Source organism: Podarcis raffonei, chromosome 8 (assembly GCF_027172205.1).
Source record: "Podarcis raffonei isolate rPodRaf1 chromosome 8, rPodRaf1.pri, whole genome shotgun sequence".
Lineage (NCBI taxonomy): Eukaryota > Metazoa > Chordata > Lepidosauria > Squamata > Lacertidae > Podarcis > Podarcis raffonei.
This window is the reverse complement of record NC_070609.1, coordinates 80320093-80345133: the sequence shown is the minus strand read 5'-3', so window position 1 is coordinate 80345133 and position 25041 is coordinate 80320093. Positions and strand designations below refer to the sequence as shown.

General features: G+C 46.9%; 1 protein-coding gene and 1 long non-coding RNA gene across 3 annotated transcripts; both read right to left on the bottom strand.

Moving 5' to 3' along the window:
• Window positions 1-2250: 2250 nt before the first annotated feature.
• AGTRAP (angiotensin II receptor associated protein) lies at window positions 2251-25023 on the bottom strand. 2 transcript variants are annotated; one of them, XM_053401064.1, is made up of 6 exons: window positions 24854-25023; window positions 9023-9057; window positions 8472-8583; window positions 6659-6857; window positions 6400-6438; window positions 2251-2456 (listed from the first exon to the last, which is right to left on the bottom strand). In XM_053401064.1, exons 1-6 carry the CDS (start codon window positions 24878-24880, stop codon window positions 2344-2346), a joined length of 525 nt encoding a protein of 174 aa, XP_053257039.1. In that variant the 5' UTR covers window positions 24881-25023; the 3' UTR covers window positions 2251-2343. The 2 variants fall into 2 exon arrangements, with proteins under 2 accessions (XP_053257039.1, XP_053257040.1); XM_053401065.1 differs by lacking the exon at window positions 6400-6438 and having other exon boundaries at window positions 24854-25016.
• Window positions 5429-6393, bottom strand: LOC128419871 (uncharacterized). Its single transcript, XR_008331937.1, has 2 exons — window positions 5945-6393; window positions 5429-5886 (listed from the first exon to the last, which is right to left on the bottom strand). It is a non-coding gene; the product is annotated as an uncharacterized LOC128419871 (long non-coding RNA).
• Window positions 25024-25041: the final 18 nt, after the last annotated feature.

The following is a 25041-nucleotide window of genomic DNA, read 5'->3' as shown; positions in this document are numbered from 1 at the left end:
TGCTACTGGAAAGAAAAAAAAATTTTTGTTTTGACTATGGCAGACCAACACGGCTACCTTTCTGTAACTGGAATTATTTTTTAATGTATTTGTGGCCATGTGGTGATATTAGCCTATACATTTTATTACCGTATTTAATGTCTTAACCTGTATATTAAGGTACTTTTATAGCTCTGTTTAGAGTAGGTAATGTCTTGATAATATAAATGTTCTAAGTTTTTTGTATTAAACCAGCATATTTTCTTTTAATTGTACTGTGTATATTGCGACAGCCTTTGGCTATGTGCAATAAAACTGACTGACTGACTGACTATTCACTTACTGAATTTATATAGCTGCCCCATACATCAGGATTTTTTTGGGGGGGAGAACTGAGTTATCTATGAAGCGATTGGTCAGTTAGTTAATTATTTTTATTGACTTACTTAATGGGGGGGGGCAGCTGCACTCACCCACATCCCGGCTGTGCCCATGGCCCCATAGCACAAATACTCTAGGAAGCCAGAGTGGTGTAATGGTTAGAGTGTCGGACGTGGACCTGGGTTCAAATCCCCCCACTCAGTCATGGAGCTCACCTGGGTGACCTTGAGCCAGCCACCTAACCTACTTCGCAGGGTCGTTGTAGGAATTAGCTGAAAACGGGGGTGAACCACATGGAAAAAACGGTGGGATATAATTGCAGCAAATGAGCTCTTCGGCTTACCTGCCGGCCGGATGGAGATGTCATTCGGCAACCTGGCACCCACATGGTCGCAACTGGAACTGTGCCAGTCGCAAAAAAGGCGCGTGGCAGATTTCTAACACTGTAAAGAGCAGAGGGAGATATCCCCGCCCCCCCCCGCCCCCGCGATCTCATAATGCTTAAGTTCCGGGGCATCCAATGAAACTGAATGCGATTCCGCAAAGACGAAAGGAAGTCATTCATTGATTTATCAGCTACTTTAAAATGAGGCTGCATTTTAAATTGCATTTTAACCTGTATTTTAAATTGGTTCCCCTCCCTCTTTTTCCCCTATTATGTTTTTACTGTGATTTTATTGGTGTTAGCCACCCTGAGCCCGGCTCTGGCTGGGGAGGGCAGGGTATAAATATTATTATTATTATTATTATTATTATTATTATTATTATTATTGCAGTGCCCAAACTATGGAACTTACTCCTGCAGGAGGCAGGGATGGTCAACTTCGATGGCTTTAAAAGAGGACTGGACAAATTCATGCGGGGCAACTAGTTATTATGGTTTATTACTACGCCGTGAGTGCTTTGGAGCTTGAGTTCTGCTTGTGGGTTTTTCCTTGGTGCATCTGGTTTGCAACCATGGGATGCTGGACTAGATGGGCCTTTGAGCAGCTCAGTTGGTTAAAGCATGGTGCTGATAATGCCAAGGTTGCAGGTTCAATCCCCGTATGGGACAACTGCGTATTCCTGCGCTGCAGGGGGTTGGACTAGATGATCCCCAGGGTCCCTTCCACCTCTATGACTCTTCAATGACTTCTGTTTTCCCCCCCATCCCTCCCCATTTAGCAACCACCCAGCTTCGTTCAGCTGTTACAGCTCAAACCAACAAGCGAGCCTAGCAGAAAGAAGCCAGCGCCATGATCAAACTCAAGACTGAAACGTTTTATTAAAAAGGTTCTTTAATTTTCTTCAGGAAAACAATCATACAAACAAATATCATGGGAAGAAAGGAAGGCTGTGTGTTTTCTTTAAGGCACAAAAGTGTTTTTGAGAGAGAGAAATGATCAGCACACCTACAGCAGTCATCAGAAGGTGCGTGCCTGCAGCAAATCATTGGCAAAAAAATGGCACAGTTGCAGCAATGGGCGAGGACATGGATTGCTCTTTGGAAATAATCAGTTAGCTGGCTCCTGTAAGCAGACAGACCCTCCAGCTAACAACTCTCTTGCTGAGTCTCTTAGTGGGGGGGGGGCTATTTTATTGGGGGTGGGCTACTCTTCCCAGGGTAGCCTTGAGAGGCTGAATCGATCAGCATCAATGTGGCTGGGAAAAAATACAGAGAACTTTGCTATTGCAGAAGGAAATTGCAGAGAGTTGTACATATGACATTTCTGGGATGGGGGGGGGGGAGAATACTTTAAAACATCGTTGTCCAAGGTGCGCTCTGGATTTGCGGCAGAAACTATGAGAAAACCCTCAAGTCGTTCGGGAGGTACGAGAAGCCACAGGTTGCTTTGTCACCAAAGTTTTTTTCCTCCCCTCCTAGACTGGTTTTTAGAAACCACACTTCCTCTGGTGGGGTTGGGGCTAAGTGGCGAAGACGGTTTTGTTCCCCAGCGCAGTAAGGAAAGGGCCCAGTGTTCTTTGGACGGTTCAGGGGATGCCTCAATAAGGGGGAGGTGGGGAGGCCTTGGTAGCCACGTCTGGGTAGGGGCGCGGCGGCTCCGGGTGGTCGATGGGCTGGTACGAGCTGCGGTCCTGCCCGACGTTGAGGACACCTGTGCGGAAGGAAAGGGGAAAGCGACAGCTTTTAGCCTTCGTATGCAGCACCCAGGGTTCAAGGTGTTCCCATCAAGAATCTAAGTGCTGGGATGAGCTGCAACTGGAGAGCTGTAAGTTTCCGATCCGTGAATTAAGACTATCACTTGCCTTTACAGCCCCCTATACCTTGCATCAATGGGACGTGGGTGGCACTGCGGGTTAAACCACAGAGCCTAGGACTTGCCAATCAGAAGGTCGGCGGTTTGAATCCCCGCGACAGGGTGAGCTCCCGTTACTCGGTCCCTGCTCCTGCCCTGCTCCTGCCCACCTAGCAGTTCGAAAGCACATCAAAGTGCAAGTAGAGCAGGAGCAGGGACCGAACAATGGGAGCTCACCCTGTCGTGGGGATTCGAACCGCTGACCTTCTCTTCAGCAAGCCCTAGGCTCTGTGGTTTAACCCAGTGCCACCCGCGTCCCTTTGGCCCAGTCTTAGATGACTTTAAAAATAGTTTGGTAAACTCCGGGAGCTTGGGTCTACCTATGGTAAAGTAGAAGTCCAGTCAAAGGCAACTATGGGGTGCGGCGCTCATCTCGCTTTCAGGTTGAGGGAGCCGGCATTTGTCCGCAGACAGCTTTCCGGGTCATGTGGCCAGCATGACTAAACTGCTTCTGGTGCAACAGGACACCGTGACGGAAGCCAGAGCGCATGGAAACGCTGTTTACCTTCCTGCCACAGCGGTACCTATTTATCTACTTGCACTGGCGTGCTTTCGAACTGGTAGGTTGGCAGGAGCTGGGACAGAGCAACGGGAGCTCACCCCGTCGCAGGGATTCGAACCACCAACCTTCTGATCAGCAAGCCCAAGAGACTCAGTGGTTTAGACCACAGTGCCACCCACGTCCCTAGGGTCTATCTATGATGGAACTGTTGACCACCAAAGCTAAACTGAGCCTCCCAAACCAGAGACAGTCTACCTTTTAGAACAGGGGCAGGCACATGTGACCTTCTGAATGTTGCTGAACTTCCAACACTCATCAGCCAGAATGGTGCTGGAATCTAGCAAAATCAGTAGGGCTACAGGTTCCTCATCCATTAAAAGAGCAGAATTGTGATGGAGGTGGCCTGGGCCAATGAAGGCACATGGCAGTAATAGAGTTACAACAGAGGCAGCTAGGGGGAAGTAAAGGCAAGTGATGGTCTTTGGGCCTGAGGAAGAATCTGTAGACCTGCAGCCTCCATTAACCCCCAGGCAGGGATTATGGGAGTTCATGTAGTTCATGTGTAGTTCAGCAACCATGAGGGGCAAGTGTTCACCACCCCTGAAATGGCAGGGGAGACACCATTACAGACATATGCCCCACTTGTGTGGTTTCTAGTCACTGATAGCAACAGGACACTGGATTAGGTAGGCCTTTAATACGATTTCTGTTTTCGTTAGGTTTCAATTCAAGTGTTGCTTTGTTTAAATGTGTAAAATATCACAGTGTTTCTTGGGGCTTAAATCATTCTAAAGAAAATTAAGTTATTCTGGTCAATGAAAGTTGAGCCTCCATGTTCAGAGGCAATCTATCCCCGGATATCAGGTGCTGTTGACAAACAAAATGGCATTGAATGCAGCCCCCCCCCAAAAACCCATCTGGTTCAGTGTTGGGGAAAGGATTCAGCCCATTATAGTGACTTGGTCCAAAGTCGTCAGAGCTCATTTCATATTAAATTAAAATCTCTCAGAAGCACACTTTGGAAATTCATTATTATTATTTTTTACTAAAGAGTTGCATGGCAAGAGATGGAGGAGTCTGAACTCAGCAATTCAGTGGGAGTAAAGCCCACTGAACACAGTGGAACTGGTTTGTGAGTAGACAAATTGCCAGCCCGTGCATTTTGCTCAGAAGTAAGCATCACTGAGTTCAGCTTACATTCAGGTAAATGTACATAGGATCACCAAGCCTTCCTCAGGAGATATATATAGAAAGCAAGCTGTCCAAATACAATAACTCATTTTTACATGAGATGGGTTGTAGCCAACATTAGTTGAATTCAGACCCACTGAAATTAATGACTACAACTTAGGCCCATTAATATGAATGTGTGTCCTCTTAGTAAAACTTAAGTAGAGATCCGCACCATATATTCAAAGCATACCCAAAGCACATGACTTTCACCCAAAGAAGCCTGGGAAGTGTAGTTCTGTGAGGGGGAAACTACAGTTCCCAGGATTCTCTGGGGAGATTTGTGTGCTTTTTTCATTGCATTTATATCCCACATTTACCTAAGAGGAACTCAAGGTGCCACACATGGTTCACCTCCCCACCCTCATTTAATCGTTAAAAACATTTTTTATTAAAAAAAACAAGTAGTTTTAAAGCATTTTCATAATACAATAACCACTGCACTACACTGGCTCTCACCGGTGTGCGATGGATGTGTTTAGAATTTGTGGTGTACCTCTGACTTTAGTTAGATATGTGTGTATGATTATTTCAGGCGGTCTTTGTGGTTAAGACTTTTGTTTCCTCCTAATATACCCACTGACCCCATTCCCTGCAGTTTGCAAAACAGGCCCGGAAGCAGAAGGGTCCAAATATGACTCAGAAAGGACATGGCTATCAACAAAATGATGGTTGAAAAGGATGAATTGGCACTAATAAACTGCCATCAACTCCTTGCTTCTTTGAAGAGACAATGTGCTCTGGTCTATAGGACCGACACCTTTATTTGAATCCCAAAAGGCCCCCCCCCATAAAAAAACCCAAAAACACAACAGAGAAATTCCACCATAAAATGTGAACCAGTCCTTACAGATCCCCAAAATGTTATTACAAATCAGGAGCAGGAAACCGAAGAGCTAAAGGTACCCCACATCTGTTTTAAATAAATTCCTCTTTTTCGCAGAATACAGATATGGAGGACACCTTTCTGAAAAGGAGGGTGTCACGGATTTGCACCAGGGGACAAGGACATACAGTAAATAAAAAGGCTGCACAGAGCAAGTTGACAGGATTTTATTCCCTTCTCCGCTGAATACTGTGATCATTGAAGCTTAATTCTCTCATCGCAGCTGGGGGATACCTGAATCCAACCAGTGCAAGTAAAAACAGCCATTGTTGCAAAAACCTCGGCCCTAAGCTGATTCCGGAGAGATATATGGCTTCCCTCTTGGAATCGTAGCTTGCTAAAGAGAATCAAAGAAGTCTAAAAAAAAAAATTAAGAACCTCAAAAGCCACGACAGTTTCTACACTAGGAGTAGCTGGCAGGTGATGTCGGGACTCCCAAATCCCATCAGCCCCAGCCAGCATGGCCAGAGGTCAAGGGATGATGGGGGTTGTAGTCCAACATCTAGAAAACACCACATAGGCTACTCCTGTGCTTACACTTCTGTCGCCAAGGCTACACACCCTCATATCAAAGGGCCTATTTTACAGAGCAATTCTTCATATCAACAGACCTCTACTGCCTCATGGGCGGCCATTTTGCTCTCCAAGATATTCTTCATGTCAAAAGACCTCTGGTGCCTTAAGGGCGGCCATCTTGCTCTCAGAGCTATTCTTCCTATCAAAAGGCCTCTACGGCCTTATGGGCGGCCATTTTGCTCTCCAAGATATTCTTCATGTCAAAAGGCCTCTACTGGCTTAAGGGCAGCCATCTTGCTCTCAGACACATTCCTCATGTCAAAAGGCCTCTACTGCCTTAAGGGCGGCCATCTTGCTCTCACACAAATTCCTCATGTCAAAGGCCTCTATTGCCTCAAGGTCAGCCATCTTGCTCTCAGAGACCTTTTCTCCTCACATTTGTTGACCTTCATTAAAAAGTGTTTTTAAAAGCTTCCAGGAGGAAGATGGAGGCTAATGCTTGTCTCCAAATGAGCAGAGATGCATACAAAGGCATGAAAAACTTGATAAACAAAAGAGAAAGACATTTCAGTAATGGCAAATGAGGGATAAAGCAGTGGAGTCAATACCATCCTGGGCAGAATATCGCTCCGACGAAGCCTCCCAGTCTGCAAGGGAAAAGAAATCAAACAGAGGGAGAAAAGGACGCATGACTTACGAAGGAAGATGAACGAGAAGCTGACAAGAGAGAAAAAAGAAGGGGGCGGAAGTTTGGCTAAGATCGGCAGGGCCAAAGAACATGGTGGGCCACATGGGAGAGAACATGAGGGCCGGGACCGTCCACAGAGGACCAAAACCCAGGCCGCCGATTGAGCGATGGCCGCCTACCTAGGTTGAAGGCATACTCTCCTCCACGTTCCCGGTACATCTGGTAGGCGAAGAAGCAAGACAAGGGCTTGAGGAGGAGGCTGAAGATGGCCATGCCGGCGCTGAAGCGGGTGGTGTCGGGCAGCGAAGACGACTGAGGGTAATATAGGCTGAAGTGGATTATGTCCGTCAGGATCGTCAGCAGAAGTCCAGTGAGGAACTGGAAGGAGAGAAAGGGGTACAAGACACCGCTCGGCCTTCCCTTCATTCAACTATAGCCTATAAAGCCAAGGACGGGGATCATCTGTGGCCTTTCCGGTTGCGATGGAGGCAGCTGGGGGCAGTGAAGGCAAGCGTTTCTGAACTACCACTCCCATCAGTCCCAGCCAGCATGGCCGACCGTCAGGGATGATGGGAAGCATGAGTTCAGCCATGGACAGAGGACCACAGCTTGCCCAACTCTCCATGAACAAAGATGGAGGTCACCAGGGGCAGTGAAGGAAAGTGAAGGTTGCCTTTCTGAACTACCACTCCCATCAGTCCCAGTCAGCACGGCCAACTGTCAGGGATGATGGGAAGCAGAGTTCAACCACAGACAGAGGGTTCACAGGTTGCCCAGCTCTCCATGAACAAAAGGCATTGTTGTGATGGAGGTCGCCGGGGGCAGTAAAGGCAAGTAAGGGTCTATTTCAGGGATGGAGGACCAACCGATATAGCCTATAAACCAGGGAACCTGCAGTTCTCCAGATGTCGTTCCACTCTCATCAGCCCCAGCTGACGTGGTTCAACAGCCAGGGATAGTGGCGGTTTGTGGTTCAACAACAACTAGAGGACAACCGGCTTCCCATCTCCAGTATACAGTGGATGCTCGGGTTGTGAACGTGATCCGCGTGGGGTGCACGTTCACAACCCTCAGTGGCGCATCTGCGCACGCGTGGATTGTGATTCGGTGCTTATGTGCATGCGCAAAGTGCGATTTAGCACTTCTGCGCATGTGCGACCACCGAAATCAAGAAGTAACCTGTTGCAGTACTTCCGGGTTTTGGCGGGTGCGTAACCCGAAAAAATGCAACCTGAAGTGGCTATAACCTGAGGTATGACTGTACAGTGGTACCTTGGGTTACATACACTTCTGGTTACATACGCTTCAGGTTACAGACTCCGCTAACCCAGAAACAGTACCTCGGGTTAAGAACTTTGCTTCAGGTTGAGAACAGAAATCATGCTCCGGCGGTGCGGCGGCAGCAGGAGGCCACATTAGCTAAAGTGGTGCTTCAGGTTAAGAACAGTTTCAGGTTAAGAACGGACCTCTGGAACGAATTAAGTACTTAACCCGAGGTACCACTGTATACCGATAGTGGGCTCATTCTCTGAGCGCCAAAAAAACAATCGCGCATGCACAAGAAGCCCATCAGCAGGCATGGAGGCGTTCAACGGTTTGCAGAAGCACAACCCGCATCTCAAAATCTCCCCATGCAACATTTCCAAGCACTGCAAAGTCAGGGCACTTGGGAACAGGCAGCACCTCCAGAGCCCTTTTGCTGTAAAGGGGGCGGGGGGGAGATGTGAAACTGGAAGGAGGGAATGGAGTCTCCTGAAATGAGGGTACAGCTGGATGGCTGGCAGGCAGCCTGAATAAAAAGATTCCAGGCAGCAAGGCTTTGTTACAGGTCCTAATTGTACCATGGTGACCAGCCCACCTCTCATAGGCATGTTAAAACTAGGGATATCCACCTTGAAATCAACAAATCCACCAAAATCTCTTTTCATCAGGCAAATGTATTCATAACACGGTGATTTGGATGGGTTTTTTTAAACAACAACAACAACTTACCATGAGGATTGCATCAATAGAATCCCTTTGGGCCACTGCCCAGACGCCCAGGGCGAGAATGGTGAAGTTACCCCACGGGTAGGAAATTGGCAGCCAATATGCCATGCAGCCCCTGTCCAGGGCACAAGAGGATGAAGAGCAAAAGAAAGAAAATAAAAGAATGTAAGAAGAGCCTGCTGGATCCAGCCAATGGCCCATCTAGTCCAGCATCCTGTTTACACAATGGCCAACCGGATGTCTCAACAGGAAACCCAGAATCAGGATTCGAACACAAGAGCAGCTCCTGCCTCCTGCCCTTTCCAGCAAATGGTATTCAGAAGCATTGCTACCTCCAACTGTGGAGGCAGAGCAAAGCCAGCCTGGCTAGTAGCCCGTGACAGCATGATTAAATCGTTCCAAAAGCACTTAAAAACAACAACAGTATTCTTCAGCCAACAAATGCACCTGGGTTACAAGGAGCATTTTCAAATTCTTCCTGAAAGTTAATAGGGTGTGCCACAAATGAATTAATCAAGAGATTACCATAATTAAACGTGGTATTACTAACTTACCATGTCGTCAGCAGCCAGTGTACCAGGATGATAGCCTGCAAGTGGAAAGGAGAAAATTATGTAGCCTGATTATTAATCTCCCAAAATATCTAGATAGTGCTGTGCCATAGGAATTTGTCCCAACAGTTTACAGCAGTATAAAATAAAACCATAAAAAGTTAAAAACAAGTTAAGAGCACAAGAGTTAAAAGCTAATATCAGTAGAACATTGTGGAGGAAGTACTCAATTGCCTACATCAGCCTGGCAGAGTGGAAAGGTTTTCGCTAGGCGATGGAAAGCTGGCACAGAAAGCGCGCCTGGCTGAATCTCTAGTGGCAGCGAGTTCCACAGGGCTGGGCCAATGGTACTAAAGGCTCGGTTACTCATTGTTGACAAATGAGCCTCACCAACTTGCGGAATGACAGCGACGCTCCCGCAGACGATCTTAGTGATCAAGCCAGCATATGAGGGTTCAGGCGATCCTTGAGTTATTGTGGACCTAAGTTGTTCAGAGCTTTAAAAATTACTGGAAGAATCTTGAACCTGGCTTGGCAGTAGATGGGCAGCCAGTGCTTTAACAAAGGCATCCCGAATTCTCAGCGAAAAACTCCTGTCAGCAATCTGGATGCAGCATTTTGAACCAAGCCCAAGGGCAGCCCCACACAGAGTGAATTGTAGTAATCTAGCCCCAAAGTCACCAGTGCACAGACTACAGTGGTTAGGCTATGTTTGCTGACCGAGTTTGCGCAGTGACTGGGGCGATGGAATAAAAACTTGCCTGCAATATCTTTGCTTATCTTTTATTTTTAAACAATAATCAAACAGCTGCAACTGACCACTCTGCACCAGCCAGCACCATACAAAGCATTTGGTAAACTTGAATACAGTTTTCAAAATAATCAATTACCCTATCACGTCGCTGCATTTGGTGCAGCAGGTAAACTCCCTCTGCTAATTAGTTAAATTGTTAAGATACCTCAGGTGTGCTGTATTGTCAAGAGCTCACAGATGTGCTGCCATGCAGGTTATAAAACACCATCGCTTACAACAAAATCTCAAGCATGCTGAAAGGAGGGCCATAGACAATCTCAGGAACAACCCAGACATTATAATTAAAGCAGCAGACAAGGGTGGAGTTGCTGTCATCATGAACGAAACTGGTTAAATCCAGGAGGAGCTCAGACAACTCTCCAGAACCACCTTTTACAAAAAACTGGGAATACAAAAAAGAACTGAATAAGATTGTTAAAGAGCTACCCCCACACATCCAAGAACAGATCCTCTCAAACACACCAACAGAACCTCGGCCAGGAACCTTCTATCTTCTACCCAAAATACACAAACCAGGAAATCCAGGATGCCCCATCATCTCAGGTATTGGCACTATCACAGTAGGTGTTTCTGGGTATAAGTACAAACACACACCTCTGAGTAGCACCATTGACCACCTCAGTATTAAGAAAACCCAACAGGCTATCCCATCCAGGAACGGCTGTAGTTGGCGAACCAGACAAAGTGGTAAAAGGCACTCTTAGCCACACACTTGGGCCTCTAGTGACAGTGATGTACAGTGGTACCTCGGGTTACAAACGCTTCTGGTTACATACGCTTCAGGTTACAGACTCTGCTAACCCAGAAATAGTGCATCAGGTTAAGAACTTTGCTTCAGGATGAGAACATAAATCGTGTTCCGGCGGCGCGGCGGCAGCAGGAGGCCCCATTAGCTAAAGTGGTGCTTCAGGTTAAGTACAGTTTCAGGTTAAGTACAGACCTCCGGAACGAATTAAGTACTTAACCTGAGGTACCACTGTACCTCAGCTTATGCACCTGCTCCTTTAGAGGGAATACAACCCCATCCAGAACAGGTAACTTGCCAATTTCCTAAACATGGGAAGCCACCACCTCCCACCCCAAAGGCGCCTCCGCCTTCCCAGGGTTCAAAGGCAGATAAGGGATCACAATGGGAATTTCAGCAGTGGCTGCGAAGTGGGGAGAGAGAGAAAAAAGAGCTACCGGAAGGTAATAAAGGGAAGGATTTGAAGAAATGCAGGTAGCATTTCGGATGGTTTCATCTGAGGCAACACCTGCAGAGCCACAGATGCCCCACCACAGCTTTAAGGAACTACAGTCGTACCTTGGAAGTCGAACGGAATCCGTTCCGATGTCTGTTCGACTTCCAAAACTTTCGGAAACCAAAGCGCGGCTTCTGATTGGCTGCAGGGAGGTCCTGCAGCCAATCGAAAGCTGCAGAAGCCCAGCCGGACATTCAGCTTCCAAAAAGCATTCGCAAACCGGAACAGTCACTTCCAGGTTTGCGGTGTTCAGGAGCCAAAACATTTGAGAAATAAGCTGTTTGAAAACCAGCCACTGTGAGAGCCACAGCTGAAGAGCAGCTACCATGCACTTTAATAAACTAATTGTATTTTATTTGGGGCTCTATGCAAGTTCTAAACAAGACCTGTTTTCTCAGTGATTTTGCAATGTTTGAAAGCAGCGCCGAATGCACTCATAACCCATTTCCTTCTTCCTGGTATGAGGCAGCATTAAATAAAATGGCTAAGAAATAATTGAGAAACCGGAAGCAGAAAACGTACAAGGGTGTTTGTGTTTTAGGAGCAACGTGTCCTTTCTGACCTGCGATGACAAGAGAATGTAGATTTGTTGTTATTGACGCAATTGGGCAAACATCCCAGTCCAGAAATTTGTGCCAAGCATCCGTTTTCCACAGCTTCCTTCCTATAGGATTCAGCCTAGGGTTTAAGACAATCCTGGGGGACAGCCCCTGTGGTGCAAAAGCAACACAAAAGTACCCCCAAGCTGATTAAACCAGCTTGAATGGCTTTCTAAAATTTGTTTTATGGGGGACAGATGGAGAGACCCAGGGTTGGTGTAGTGGTTAAGAGTTCTGGACTAGGACCTGGGAGACTGGGGTTCAAATCCCCCACTTGGCCATAGGACGTTCACTGAGTGATCCTGGGCAGCTTGCTGCCTCTCATAGCATAACCAACCTCACAGGGTTATTGTGAGCTTTATAAAATAAGGAGGGGAGCAGGTGGAGAAAACCACACATGCCTTTCCTGCGCTCCTTGGAGGAACAGTGGGATAGAAATTCATTAAATTTGTTTCTTTCATTGAACAAAATTTATATACGGCACTTGATGGCGCAGCAAAACCTCTAAGCAGGTTACAAAGACATATTAAAACCATCAATAAAGAAACAGGTAAAGACAATGAAAAGCAGCTACAAATAATTGAAAAGGATTGAAACATGTCAGCATCTATGTGTCTGGATGCAGTAACATTTAACATGTTTTAACGGACACATAAATAAAATGTAATAATAGATAGACAAATATTTCACCAGCTAGGAGCCCAACAAAACCTCAATTGACAGGTGCAGTATACCTCTGAATGCCAGATGTTATGGGCATAGCCCCCCCCCCCATTTGTGAGCTCTTCAGAGGTATTTGGTTAACTGCAGTCACAAAACAGGATGCTGGATTTTTGGTGCGGTCCAGCAAAATAATCCTTAATATTCTTAGAAGTGCCTCTGAGCATGTGAGAAGGACCCTTCCCTCCCTACCAAGCCTCTACCACAACATGCTTAAGATATTCAGTTGTCTCCCACGTTAGTCTTACTTAGGTTGATTAACTTCAATGGGTCTACTTTTGAGTAGAGCTTAGTTATATCCACCTAAATTGGATACAGCCCAATGTCTTGGCATATTAAAATAATGTACATGCAAATAATAAAATCCTTGAAAGTTTCTGGTCCAGTATTCAACGAGAGCCAATCTTGAATAAAAAGTGGAGTAAAACATCATCTGCCAAAGGAATGGAAAAACAACAACAGACCACATATATAAGAGATATACAAAGGTCAGTGAAATGCCACTGGAGATTTGTCAATTTCCTGAACCAGTAGCATGTCGCAATGCCATTATCACTACGCTAATTCTCTTTAAGAAGCCCTAAGCAAACAGGGAAAATATAATTTTGTGTATTAATCATTGAAGCCGACAGCGTTTAATATATTCAATCTCTAAGCTGACAGCTTTTTAAAAAATGTCCAATTATATTAAGCAGCAACGCTTCTGGGGACGTGGGTGTTTAGCCAATATGCAACAATCATTAAAAAAGACTTGGCTAATTAAAAATCTCCCCCCCCCACAGCCATCCACTCAATATGCAACATTCATTAAAAAGAACCTCAGCTAATTAAAAAAATTTGCTCCTCCCCAAGCTCTGTAAATGCCCTCGAGACCACCACACGATTAACAGAGACCCTCTGCAAACACAGCTGGACTTTTGACAAAATTAATTGCCCCCTTATGGCTTACAGAATGAAAAACTGGAAGGGGGTGGTGGTCTCTGCCCACAGGAACCTGGTAAACATTTTATAACCTTTGATGAATAATTGCTTGCGGGTTTGGGGGGTGTTTTTTGGTGCGAGGGGAGGGAAAGAAACTCTCACAAAAGCCAACGATTCATTACAAGGTATTAAGACTGGTTCGCAAGGAGTCAGGAATAGCTGGGAGTTTTAGAATTCCTCAAGGCCTTCTTGATTTTTTCTCCCTCCCCAAAACTCACAGAGTAGGATTTTGACAGCCTATTTGCAAATTGATCCATAAGTACACAGTGCCCCACACAACCTCTCCTTCAAGGCCGCGAGGGGGGGCCCACTGATGAGATGCCAAAAAATGGAGATCAACTTTCAAGGCCACCACAAAGGCCTCTGTTTTATTCATTATTGGCCGCAGACCAAAGAAAAGAAGACCCATAAAAACCTCCATAAGACTCTTATGATCTCCCAGGAGCTGCCTTGTCTCTCTCTGACATCACAGCAGCTAAGCCAATAGCAGCTAGCTAGGGCACATCCTCACTTTTGACTTTCAGCTGTCTCTTGAAACTTTTTTTTTTAATGAAAACAGCCCTGTGAAATTTTATTTTTTAAAAATAGTGAGTAGCTAGTCATTTTAATGGTTGTTTTGTGCTGCTCTTAATGCTTTAAAAACACACACTGATATTGCTGCAAGCTGTTCTAATATTTTGTTAGAGGGTGTTACAGAAATACTTTTGTAAAGAAATAAACACCTGCTTGCCACTTCTCACCCTAGTGAGACCAGCAAATGAAGCTGACCTACTAGAACTTCAGGACCTAGATTCAGCACCATGAATCTAAAAGAACAGGTATTTCACACTGCACCCAAGGAACAAAAAAATAAAAACCAGCACTTGAGGAAAGTTACTACTTCCATGAGTTATGCATCAGCAGATATGTTTTGCATTCTTTAAGGGAGCTCTTAAAAAGGCAGGTTTGCAAAGCAATCTGGATTACACATTTAGTTTCATTTTTAAGAAAACCCCGGAATGACAAGACCAGTGATTGGTCATGATTGGGCAAATCTGTGGAGCACAAAGACATCAGAGAGGACACACAGAGAGAAGTGAATGAATGATGTTTTCTTCCCAGCTGAGGAAATAGTGAAGTAATCACTGGTCATCATGTGAAAGGAATCCAACCTGAAACATCTGTTCTCTACCCTCTTTTTTTGTTCTCTGTTTGCTCAGTCGTTGCCATTTCCTTGTTCTCTTTTGCCTAGGTGATTGCTGTGAAATTCAAGAAAGGACACCACCACTATCTCTCAAAAATGTGCCAAGTGGTCCGGACAAGGATAGCCTAACTTCTGTTGTCTATGCTCTGGTAACCTCTAAATTAGATTACTGTAACATGTTATATGTGAGGCGGCCTCTGAAGATGGTTTGGAAGTATCAGCTGGTGCAGAATTCGGCAGCCAAGTTGCTCACCGGGGCAAGACGGTTTGAGCACATAATGCCAATCGTGGCCTGACTGCACTGGCTGCCAATTAGTTTCTGGGTCCAGTTCAAAGTGTTTTGACTTATAAAGCCTTAAACAGCTCAGGACCACAATACCTCAAGGGCCGTCTCTCCCCATATAAACTGACCTGGACCCTGTGATCATCATCTGAGGCCCTTCTTCCTCTGTGAGTAGTCCAGAGGGTGGCAACAAGAGAATGGGGCCTTTTCTGCAGTGGCTCCTCGTTTGTGAAATGCTTTCCCCAGGGAGGCTCATTACATCTCTTTAGGTGCCAGGCGAAAATGTTTCTCTGGCCTTTTCTATGTGTCTAAGGGAGGGGAGTTATTGATTTTAATTTTGTTTATTATGTATTCTGTGCTTTCATTTTGTATTTTTATATTGGGAACTGTCCTGGGATCTTTGGATGAAGGGCAGTATACAAATGTAATAAATAAGAAGAAAATAAGAACAACTATTTAATAAGTGCCCAAGTTTGATTTTCTCCTCTTCCCTCCCTATCCCTGTTTCCTTTTATGCTGTTTATTTCTTTATTTCTATATGTAGATTGCAAGCCTGCCTTGTCTTGACTGATTGTATGCAAGTCACGCTGAAAGCCTTTCTGGATGGATGGAAATGCTATAAATAAACAAATGTGAGGATACAGTAGTACCTCGGGTTACAGATGCTTCAGGTTACAGGCGTTTCAGGTTACAGACTCCGCCAACCCAGAAATATTACCTGGGGTTAAGAACTTTGCTTCAGGATGAGAACAGAAATCGCGCAGCAGCAGTGAGAGGCCCCATTAGCTAAAGTGGTGCTTCAGGTTAAGAACAGTTTCAGGTTAAGAACGGACCTCCGAAATGAATTAAGTTCTTAACCTGAGGTACCACTGTAATGTAAAGAAAAACTTGGTTCCCTCTCATAATACTAGAACTTGGGACCATCCGCTGAAGCTGAATGTTCAGATAAAAGAACAGCCTTATCTGCACGGCACAGAGTTAATCTATGGAACTCACTCCCACAGGAGGCAGCAACAGCTTTAAAAGAGGATTGGACAAATTCATGGTAAAGGTAAAGAAGGTAAAGGACCCCTGGGCGGTTAAGTCCAGTCAAAGGCGACTATGGGGTTGCAGCGCTCATCTCGCTTTCAGGCCGAGGAAGCTGGCGTTTGTCCACAGACAGCTTTCCGGGTCATGTGGCCAGCAGGACTAAACCGCTTCTGGCGCAATGGAACACCGTGATGGAAGCCAGAGCGCACAGAAACGCCGTTTACCTTCTTGCCACAGTGGTACCTATTTATCTACTTGCACTGGTGTGCTTTCGAACTGCTAGATTGGCAGAAGCTGAGACAGAGCACCCCGTCGCGGGGATTCAAACCACCAACCCTCCATTCGGCAAGCCCAGGAGACGGCTATTGATGGCCTATGGTCCTGATGTCTACGCTCTGCCTCCTAGGGCTGCCATATTTGGTCAGGCAAAATACAGGATGGGTCAGAGGGTGGGGATTGGGGGGCACACACACACACTCATAATACCAAATGCTCCACCTTTCCGCCTCCCTCGCCACCCTGGCCCCGCTTTCCCCCTTGACTCACGAGGATGGGCAGGGGCCGGAGGTAGATAGCCAATTCCCACGGGCGACTTGAGCTGGAGCTCCGGCCTCTCGCCCATGCTGGAGTCGGAAGAGACTCAAGCGCAGAGGGAGGAGAGGTCAGGTCAGGGGAGAGGGCCAAGCAGTGGCAGACTTTTATCCCAAAACAGGGCAACCCCGTCTTTCTAGGGACATGTGGCAACCTTAGCCTCCAACATTGGTACTGTAAATCTTCTGAAATTTCTGAATACCAATTGCTGGAAATCATAGGAGAAGAGAATGGCCTTGCTCTGGAGTCCTGCTTCCAATTGGGGCATCTGGTTGGTCACTGGGTGAACAGGATGCTGGACTAGGTGGGCCACTGGTCTGATCCAGTCTTCTGTTATCAGTAAGTCCTTGCTTAGGGGTCAGCAAGGTTTATCTTGCCTGGGCCGGATCAGTCCTGCAGAGATCCCTCCGTGGGCCAGATCGAGAGAGAGAGAGCACGCCCGCGATTTTCAGCATCTGCACAGATGCGATTTTCCGCACCGCAAAAACGAGTCCCCATGCCGCGCTGCGGCACTTTAGCGCAGCGCCAGACTGAGCAACTTGGTTCGGGGGTGGCTCCTGAGCCGGTCAAATGACCTCTGTGGGCTGGAAACAAGATTCAGGCTCCACTTTTAAATATGGACGTCTGGCTGGAAGAAACATGGACCTTATTGGGCTAGAGCTTCTCCGAGATTTGGTGTTTAATACCAAGGACTACAAAAAAAACCGGCAGAGAGGAATTGAGAGAGAATTAAGAGCCTCGGACGTGAGGTCTCCAGGCCGATAGTAGATGGACTGATGGACGTTGGTTGGGGATTGAAACCGGGAAGGGGGGGTGGAGTCTGGGAATCCAAAGGGTGTATAATTTAACCTGTTCTGTTTTTACTTTGTTTGGATATTTGTATGAAAATTGGGGAAATCGTGGAAGGGAATTTAGGCCGACTTTAGAAAAAGGTTTAAAGAATAAGCAATGATGTATAAATATGAAGTCTATAAGGCAAAATTGGCTTTTTTAAAAGAACTAAATATAAAAAGGTTTAAAAATAGGGACAAGAACTTGTTGAACCAACAATCTGAACTGGAATACAAGAGGGAGAGGTGTGGTGAAGTCAGGGAAATATGTTATAGAAAATAAGGGTTGTGAACTTTATGTGTTTTTAAACTTTTTTTGTTTTTTCTCTTTTTTGATTTTTTATTGTAATATGGTGGAAAATCTTAATAAATATCTTTTAAAAACAACAACAAATGACCTCTGTGGGCTGCTTCCGGTCCATGGGCCTTAGTTTGCTGACCCCTGTCCTTGCTTATTTAACATTGGACACACACACACACACACACACACACACACAGAGAGAGAGAGAGAGAGAGAGAGACTGAGACTTCCCCAAAGAAAATATACAGTAACCCATTTTATCTAGCCTTGAGACAGAAAAAAATCAGCTGCTTGGGAGTTTGCTGGCAGCCCTAGAAGAATGTAGCGGGCAGGCATGGATTTACGTAAAAGATAAGTTAAGAATTCCCTTGTTGGACCGAGCCAAAAAGCCCTGTAGACCAGCTTCCGTTGTCAGCCAGAAATCATAAACGGGTCACAGACTGTTGCTTTTTTTTCTGAAGCAACTGCTAATTCTGTATACTGTATACTGTCCCTGAAGAAGGAGGCTCAATCAGTTCAGCTTTGTTTCCTGGAGACAGGGGCGCAAGGCTAGCAAGCACCTCTGCAAACGCTTGTCCACTTTGCTCATTGTCAGTCCCGAGGACTCATCAGGGGAAAATACTTTAATCTGTAGTTTAAAGCTGCAGTTGTACACAGCACTCACTTATCTGGGAGCAAGCAATTTACTTCTGAATACATATTACAGGGCTACTGCACCTTTAATGGCAACAGGAAAAAACTACGAAGGGTGCATGAGCTCCATCCTCTGGTGTACCTCGACATCCTAGTTTCAACCCCCTGATTCATGCAAAAAGGGTTGCCTCTTCAAGAGCAGACTTTGGATATCAGGAAGCTTCTGGCACAGCTTTCTTGCTTCTCTCAAAATCTCCTAAAAAGAATGCTGCAGGGATTTTAGGATTCGCCATGTAAGAAAATCACACCAACCCCACTCTCTTGGGGATCCCCCCTATAAAAGGGGGAGATATATAAGCAAACTCTGCTTAGACATGGGGGGGGTTTGGGAGAGAGGGAAAGAAAACCTGTTTTTAGTAGCACTTACATTTTAATAATTAACCAAACCGATCACAGCACAGAACCTTTGATTTGCAAGGCTACTGAAAAACAAAGCAGTCTTAAATTCCGTCTCACAATGCCCTCCCCAAGTTAAGAGGCATGCTCTCGCTCTCTAAATTTCAACAGGCACTATCCACTTAGAAACTTTATCTGCACATTTGTGAGTAGACACGGAGAAACAAAGCCCACTCTCCCTGCAGCTGGAAAGCTAACACATCAAGGAAGAGGACCCGTGCTCAGAAATCACCCTGATGAGGTAGGTTTCTACATATAGAGTACTCTACGGAGGGCGGACCTCCTGGCAAATAGAAGGGGAAGAAATGGAGGCAGTGAGAGATTTTACTTTCTTGGGCTCCATGATCACTGCAGATGGTGACAGCAGTCACGGAATTAAAAGACGCCTGCTCCTTGGGAGAAGGGCAATGACAGGCCTAGACAGCATCTTGAGAAGTAGAGACATCACCTTGCCAACAAAGATTCGTATAGTTAAAGCTATGGTTTTCCCAGTAGTGATGTATGGAAGTGAGAGCTGGACCATAAAGAAGGCTGATCACCGAAGAATTGATGCTTTTGAATTATGGTGCTGGAGGAGACTCTTGAGAGTCCCATGGACTGCAAGAAGATCAAGCCTATCCATTCTTAAGGAAATCAGCCATGAGTGCTCACTGGAAGGACAGATCCTGAAGCTGAGGCTCCAATACTTTGGCCACCTCATGAGAAGAGAAGACTCCCTGGAGAAGACACTGATGCTGGGAAAGATGGAGGGCACAAGGAGAAGGGGGCGACAGAGGACGAGATGGTTGGATAGTGTTTTCGAGGTTACCAGCATGAGTTTGACCAAACTGCGGGAGGTAGTGGAGGACAGAAGTGCCTGGCGTTCTCTGGTCCATGGGGTCACGAAGAGTCGGACACGACTAAACGACTAAACAACAACAACAACAACGGAGGGCGGGGGGGACATTAATAAAGGACATCTCACATTACAGTATGTGCATTTAGCTAACCAGATAAATCAGCTCAGCAGGCAGGCACACTGAGAGGCCTAGGGGCGCATCTGATATTGGTGCTGTGTAATAAGATCACCTTCAGCATGACCTTGCAAGGTAGGCCACCGTCACCTCCGTTTGACAGAAAGAAAAAACCAGGCTCAGAAGCTACTCATAATAATAATAATAATAATAATAATAATAATAATAATAATTTATTATTTATACCCCGCCCATCTGGCTGAGTTTCCCCAGCCACTCTGGGCGGCTCCCAATCAGTGTTAAAAACAGTACAGCGTTACATATTAAAAACTTCCCTGAACAGGGCTGCCTTAAGATGTCTTCTGAATGTCAAGTAATTATTTATCTCTTTGACATCTGATGGGAGGGCGTCCCACAGGGCGGGCGCCACTACCGAGAAGGCCCTCTGTCTGGTTCCCTGTAGCCTCACTTCTCGCAATGAGGGAACCTCAAGAAGGCCCTCGGCGCTGGTCAGCACCAACACTTTGAATCGTGCTCAGAAACGTACTGGGAGCCAATGCAGATCTCTCAGAAACGGTGTTATGTGGTCCCGGCGGCCACTCCCAGTCACCAGTCTAGCTGCCGCATTCTGGATTAATTGCAGTTTCCGGGTCACCTTCAAAGGTAGCCCCACGTAGAGCGCGTTGCAGTAGTCCAAGCGTGAGATAACTAGAGCATGCACCACTCTAGCGAGACAGTTCGCGGGCAGGTAGGGTCTTAGCCTGCGTACCAGGTGGAGCTGGTAGACAGCTGCCCTGGACACAGAGTTAACCTGCGCCTCCATGGACAGCTGTGAGTCCAAAATGACTCCCAGGCTGCGCACCTGGTCCTTCAGGGGCACAGTTACCCCATTCAAGACCAGGGAATCCCCCACACCAACCCGCTGCCTGTCCCCCAAAAACAGTACTTCTGTCTTGTCAGGATTCAACCTCAATCTGTTAGCCGCCATCCATCCTCCAACCGCCTCCAGGCACTCACACAGGACCTTCACCGCCTTCACTGGTTCTGATTTAAAGGAGAGGTAGAGCTGGGTGTCATCTGCATACTGATAAACACCCAGTCCAAACCCCCTGATGATCTCTCCCAGCGGCTTCATATAGATATTAAAAAGCATGGGGGAGAGGACAGAACCCTGAGGCACCCCACAAGTGAGAGCCCAGGGGTCTGAACACTCATCCCCCACCACCACTTTCTGGACACGGCCCAGGAGGAAGGAGCGGAACCACTGCATGACAGTGCCCCCAGCTCCCAACCCCTCTAGACGGTCCAGAAGGATGTTATGGTCGATGGTGTCAAAGGCCGCTGAGAGATCCAGCAGAACTAGGAAACAGCTCTCACCTTTGTCCCTAGCCCGCCGGAGATCATCAACCAGCGCGACCAAGGCAGTTTCAGTCCCATGGTGAGGCCTGAATCCCGATTGGAAGGGATCCAAATGGTCCATTTCCTCCAGGCGTGCATGGAGTTGTTCAGCAACCACCCGCTCAATCGCCAAATAGCAAGTCTGCAGCAAATTAAGACGGCATTCAAACTCATGCCTGACAACTTCAGCTTCTTATATCACACCAAACTATGGTTTGGAAATTTAAATGATGGCACAGCACACATGTCAGCAACACAGACCTGGCATGTGGCCCTGGGAGGGGGTTCAGAGCAGCCCCCCAGGGGCCCAAGTGGTATTTTCCGTGTGCCCTTGCATATGAGAGTGCGCTACAATCACCAGCCACAGTCTCCAGCCACTGCCCCTGGCATGCGGCCCTCAACTGCCCATCCATCATTGCAAGTGGCCCTCGAGGGACGTTGCCCGCCTCCAATATAGCATAATGTACAAACTGCTCAACCCAAGCCTACAATCAGCTGTTAAACCAGAACAACCACCTGTGGTCTGAAGTTGGTTTTGCAAACCACAGTTCATGCTAACTGTGGTTTGCTGCAACCCAATTGTGTGCAGAGGGGGTAATTTTTGTAGCCGCTGCTCTGCCTCATAAGGCCACTGCACCTTAGAACTGGCAGAGCCAAGCAGACAGAAGAGGAGAGCTAACTAGTGCCTGTAAACGATGGTTTCTTTATAATACTATAATAATACATTTTTATTTATATTCTGCCCATCTGGCTGGGTTTCCCCAACCACTCTGGGTGGCTTCCAACAAAATATTAAAAATACAATAAAACATCAGACATTAAAAACTTCCTTAAACAGGGCTGCCTTCAGATGTCTTCTAAAAGTCAGGTAGTTTATTTCCTTGACATCTGAAGGGAGGGCGTTCCACAGGGCAGGCACCACCACCAAGAAGGCCCTCTGCCTGGTTCCCTGTAGCTTCATTTCTCGCAGGGAGGGAACCACCAGAAGGCCCTTGAAGCTGGACCTCAGTGTCTGGGCTGAATGATAGGGGTGGAGACGCTCCCTCAGGTATACTGCGCCAAGGCCGTTTAGGGCTTTCAAGGTCAGCACCAACACTTTGAATTGTGCTCGGAAATGTACTGGGAATCTTTCAGGACCAGTGTTATATGGTCTCGGCGGCCACTCCCAGTCACCAGTCTAGCTGCCGCATTCTGGATTAATTGTAGTTTCCGGGTCACCTTCAAAGGTAGCCTTGTGTAGAGTGCATTGCAGTATTCCAAGAGGGAGATAACCAGAGCATGCACCACTCTGGCGAGACACTCTTGTTTGTATCTATGGAAGTGCAAACCATGATGGGGGGGTTAGTTCCAGTCTACCGTTAGATAAATACCATTTGAGATACCAGATGTCATTTGAGATACCAGGCAAAAGGACAGAAGCAGGATAATTTTTGATATTGTTGCAAAAACGTATTGAATGTGAATGAAAATAGGAATGCGAATGGAATTGGAGGATGTGCTGCTTTTACTAGAAAGATTTTTACCTCGTTATTTCGAGGATGTGTCCAGTATCTACAAAAACCCAGGGACATAAAGCAAAAACAAGGCAGCATTAGAACCTTGTAGGCCTTTTTCCACCTGCCCTGGGAGACCGGGGCCCTGACTGACTCCAGCTACAAAAACTGAGGCTGCTGAACAGACTCTTGGGCTGGAGTAAGGCTTAGGGGGAGTTTGTTGCTGTTATTTATATTATTTTTTGTCTCTTTATTTTAGATCTTATGATGATTTATGTGGAAATTGTTCAATTTCGTTGTGTATTTTTTACGTTTATTGTTTATGACTACTTCTGTTATGTCTGTAATGATGTGTTTTTTCATGCTGTAAGCCGCCTTGAGCAGGGTTTGAACTATGGAAAGGCAACATACAAATAAAATGATGTATGTATGTATGTTAACCCAAACTAAGAACAGAACCTTTAATGTGATCAGATCGTCATGTGATGACCTCCAAACGTAACCACAAGCATCGCAGGTTTTGGTTTCCCCTAGAGCTGACAATCTAGGCCAGAGACAGCAGTAAAAACTGCCACTAACAGGAATTTTGTGGGTCATGGCCGAGTGTGGATTTCGACATATTGGAGGACAGTGTTTTGCATCACATGGGGTGTCGGGGTGGGGAGGAGTTCCTTGAGGAAGGCTGAAATATCTGTACGGTTGTCACATGGACGATGGAGCAAGCTCGTTTTCTGCTGCTCCAGAGGCTAGGACGTGAACCGATGGATTCACATGGCAAGAAAGTCGATCCCAACTAAATATTTGGAAGAACTTTCTGGTGGTGAGAACTGTTTGAGAGTGGAAGGGACTCCCGCAGAAGGTGGTAGTAGACTCTCCTTCCTTGGAGGTTTTTAAGCAGAGGTTGGAAGGCCTTCTGTCAGGAATTCTTCAGCTATGATTCCTGCATCACAGGGGGTTGGACTAGATGGCCCTTGGGGTTCCCTTCGCACTCTTCCATTCTTTGATGCTATAAAGCAGTCTGATTACATCAGCCCAGGTGAAGGGGCAGAGAAAAATTCAAAAGGGAACAAGAGTCATGGAGCTGCCCAGAGCGGCTGAGGCAACCCAGTCAGATGAGCAGGGTAAAGGTAAAGAGACCCCTGACCGTTAGGTCCAGTCGCTACCAACTCTGGGGTTGCGGCGCTCATCTCGCTTTACTGGCCGAGGGAGCAGGCGTACAGCTTCCGGGTCATGTGGCCAGCATGACTAAGCCGCTTCTGGCGAACCAGAGCAGCACACGGAAACGCCGTTTACCTTCCCGCCGGAGTGGTACCTATTTATCTACTTGCACTTTGACGTGCTTTCAAACTGCTAGGTTGGCAGGAGCAGGGACCGAGCAACGGGAGCTCACCCCGTCGTGGGGATTTGAACCGCCGACCTTCTGGTCAGCAATTCCTAGGCTCTGTGGTTTAACCCACAGTGCCACCATGGGCAGGGTACAAATATATTATTATTATTATTATTATTATTGAGTGCATGTTTAGAGAGCCAGTGCACAAACGTTGCACATGGATGGACATTCAGTACCCAAAACCCGGATGCAATGGAAAAGCAGGGAACAATCACTGCTCTCAATCCCAGCCACACCTTCCCCCTTCCAGAAATGCACCATCCATTCCTCGCTTACTTATCTTTCACAAGGAATAGAAGAAAGAGGTTCAATGCGTGTTTTACAAACCATTGCCCGTAACAAAGAATATGAGTCCTAAGCATCACCTCCTCTAGGAAACTTCCCAGGCTGCCAAATATACAAGTTGCCCCAGGTGCTTCTCCTTACTAGCGTTGCCAACTTACTAAAACCATGTTCTCGGGCACACACGCCCGGTCCGCGGGGCAAAGCGGTGAAGGAGTTAGAATGTCAGTCTCAGTCCTGGGTTCGAATGACAACTTGGCCATGAAGCACACTGGGTGACGTTGGGCCAGTCACTTACTCTCAGCCTAGGCCTACCTCGCAGGCTTGTTGTGGGGATGAACTGATGAGAACCATGCCAACCACCTTGCGCTCCATGGCTCAAAAGGTGGGATAGAAATGCAAGCAAGCAGTGCATCCCCCAGCCTCGTACCTGGACACCAGCCCATCTTTGACACACCCACTGCCCCCCACCCAGCCACCCAGTCCTTTCTCTTGCACCCGCGGACACACCTGCCTCCTACTCAGTTGCCAACTGCACCCAGGAACCAGGCCTTGCGCCCTCCTTTGCGCACGAGCCCCTCTCGCAAGGAAAAGCCCCTTGCGCCGTCGCGCCTCTCACCTCCTCCTACCCCGCTCGCTTTCCTCTCCTGCGCCTACCTTCAGGTTCACCGCGGGCACTTCCATGACGCCCCGCCAGCCGCCCCAGCGCAGCGTTCGCGCCGCACCGCTTCTGGTTCCCAAATTCGACTTGGCATCACTTCCTCGCCTTCCGTTTTTCCCTTCCCGGCCGGGCTCCGCCCCGTCCAGACCTGCCGAAGACCCGTGACTCCCTCCAGGCGGAGAAG

Bases quoted from the DNA above. Each gene is read 5' to 3' on its own strand.
- AGTRAP (XM_053401064.1), bottom strand. From the start codon at position 24,880: ATGGAAGTGCCCGCGGTGAACCTGAAG. The intron at 9,058-24,853 runs GTAGGCGCAGGA...TTCCACTTGCAG, and splicing joins TGCCCGCGGTGAACCTGAAG to GCTATCATCCTGGTACACTG. The intron at 8,584-9,022 runs GTAAGTTAGTAA...TGCCCTGGACAG, and splicing joins CACTGGCTGCTGACGACATG to GGGCTGCATGGCATATTGGC.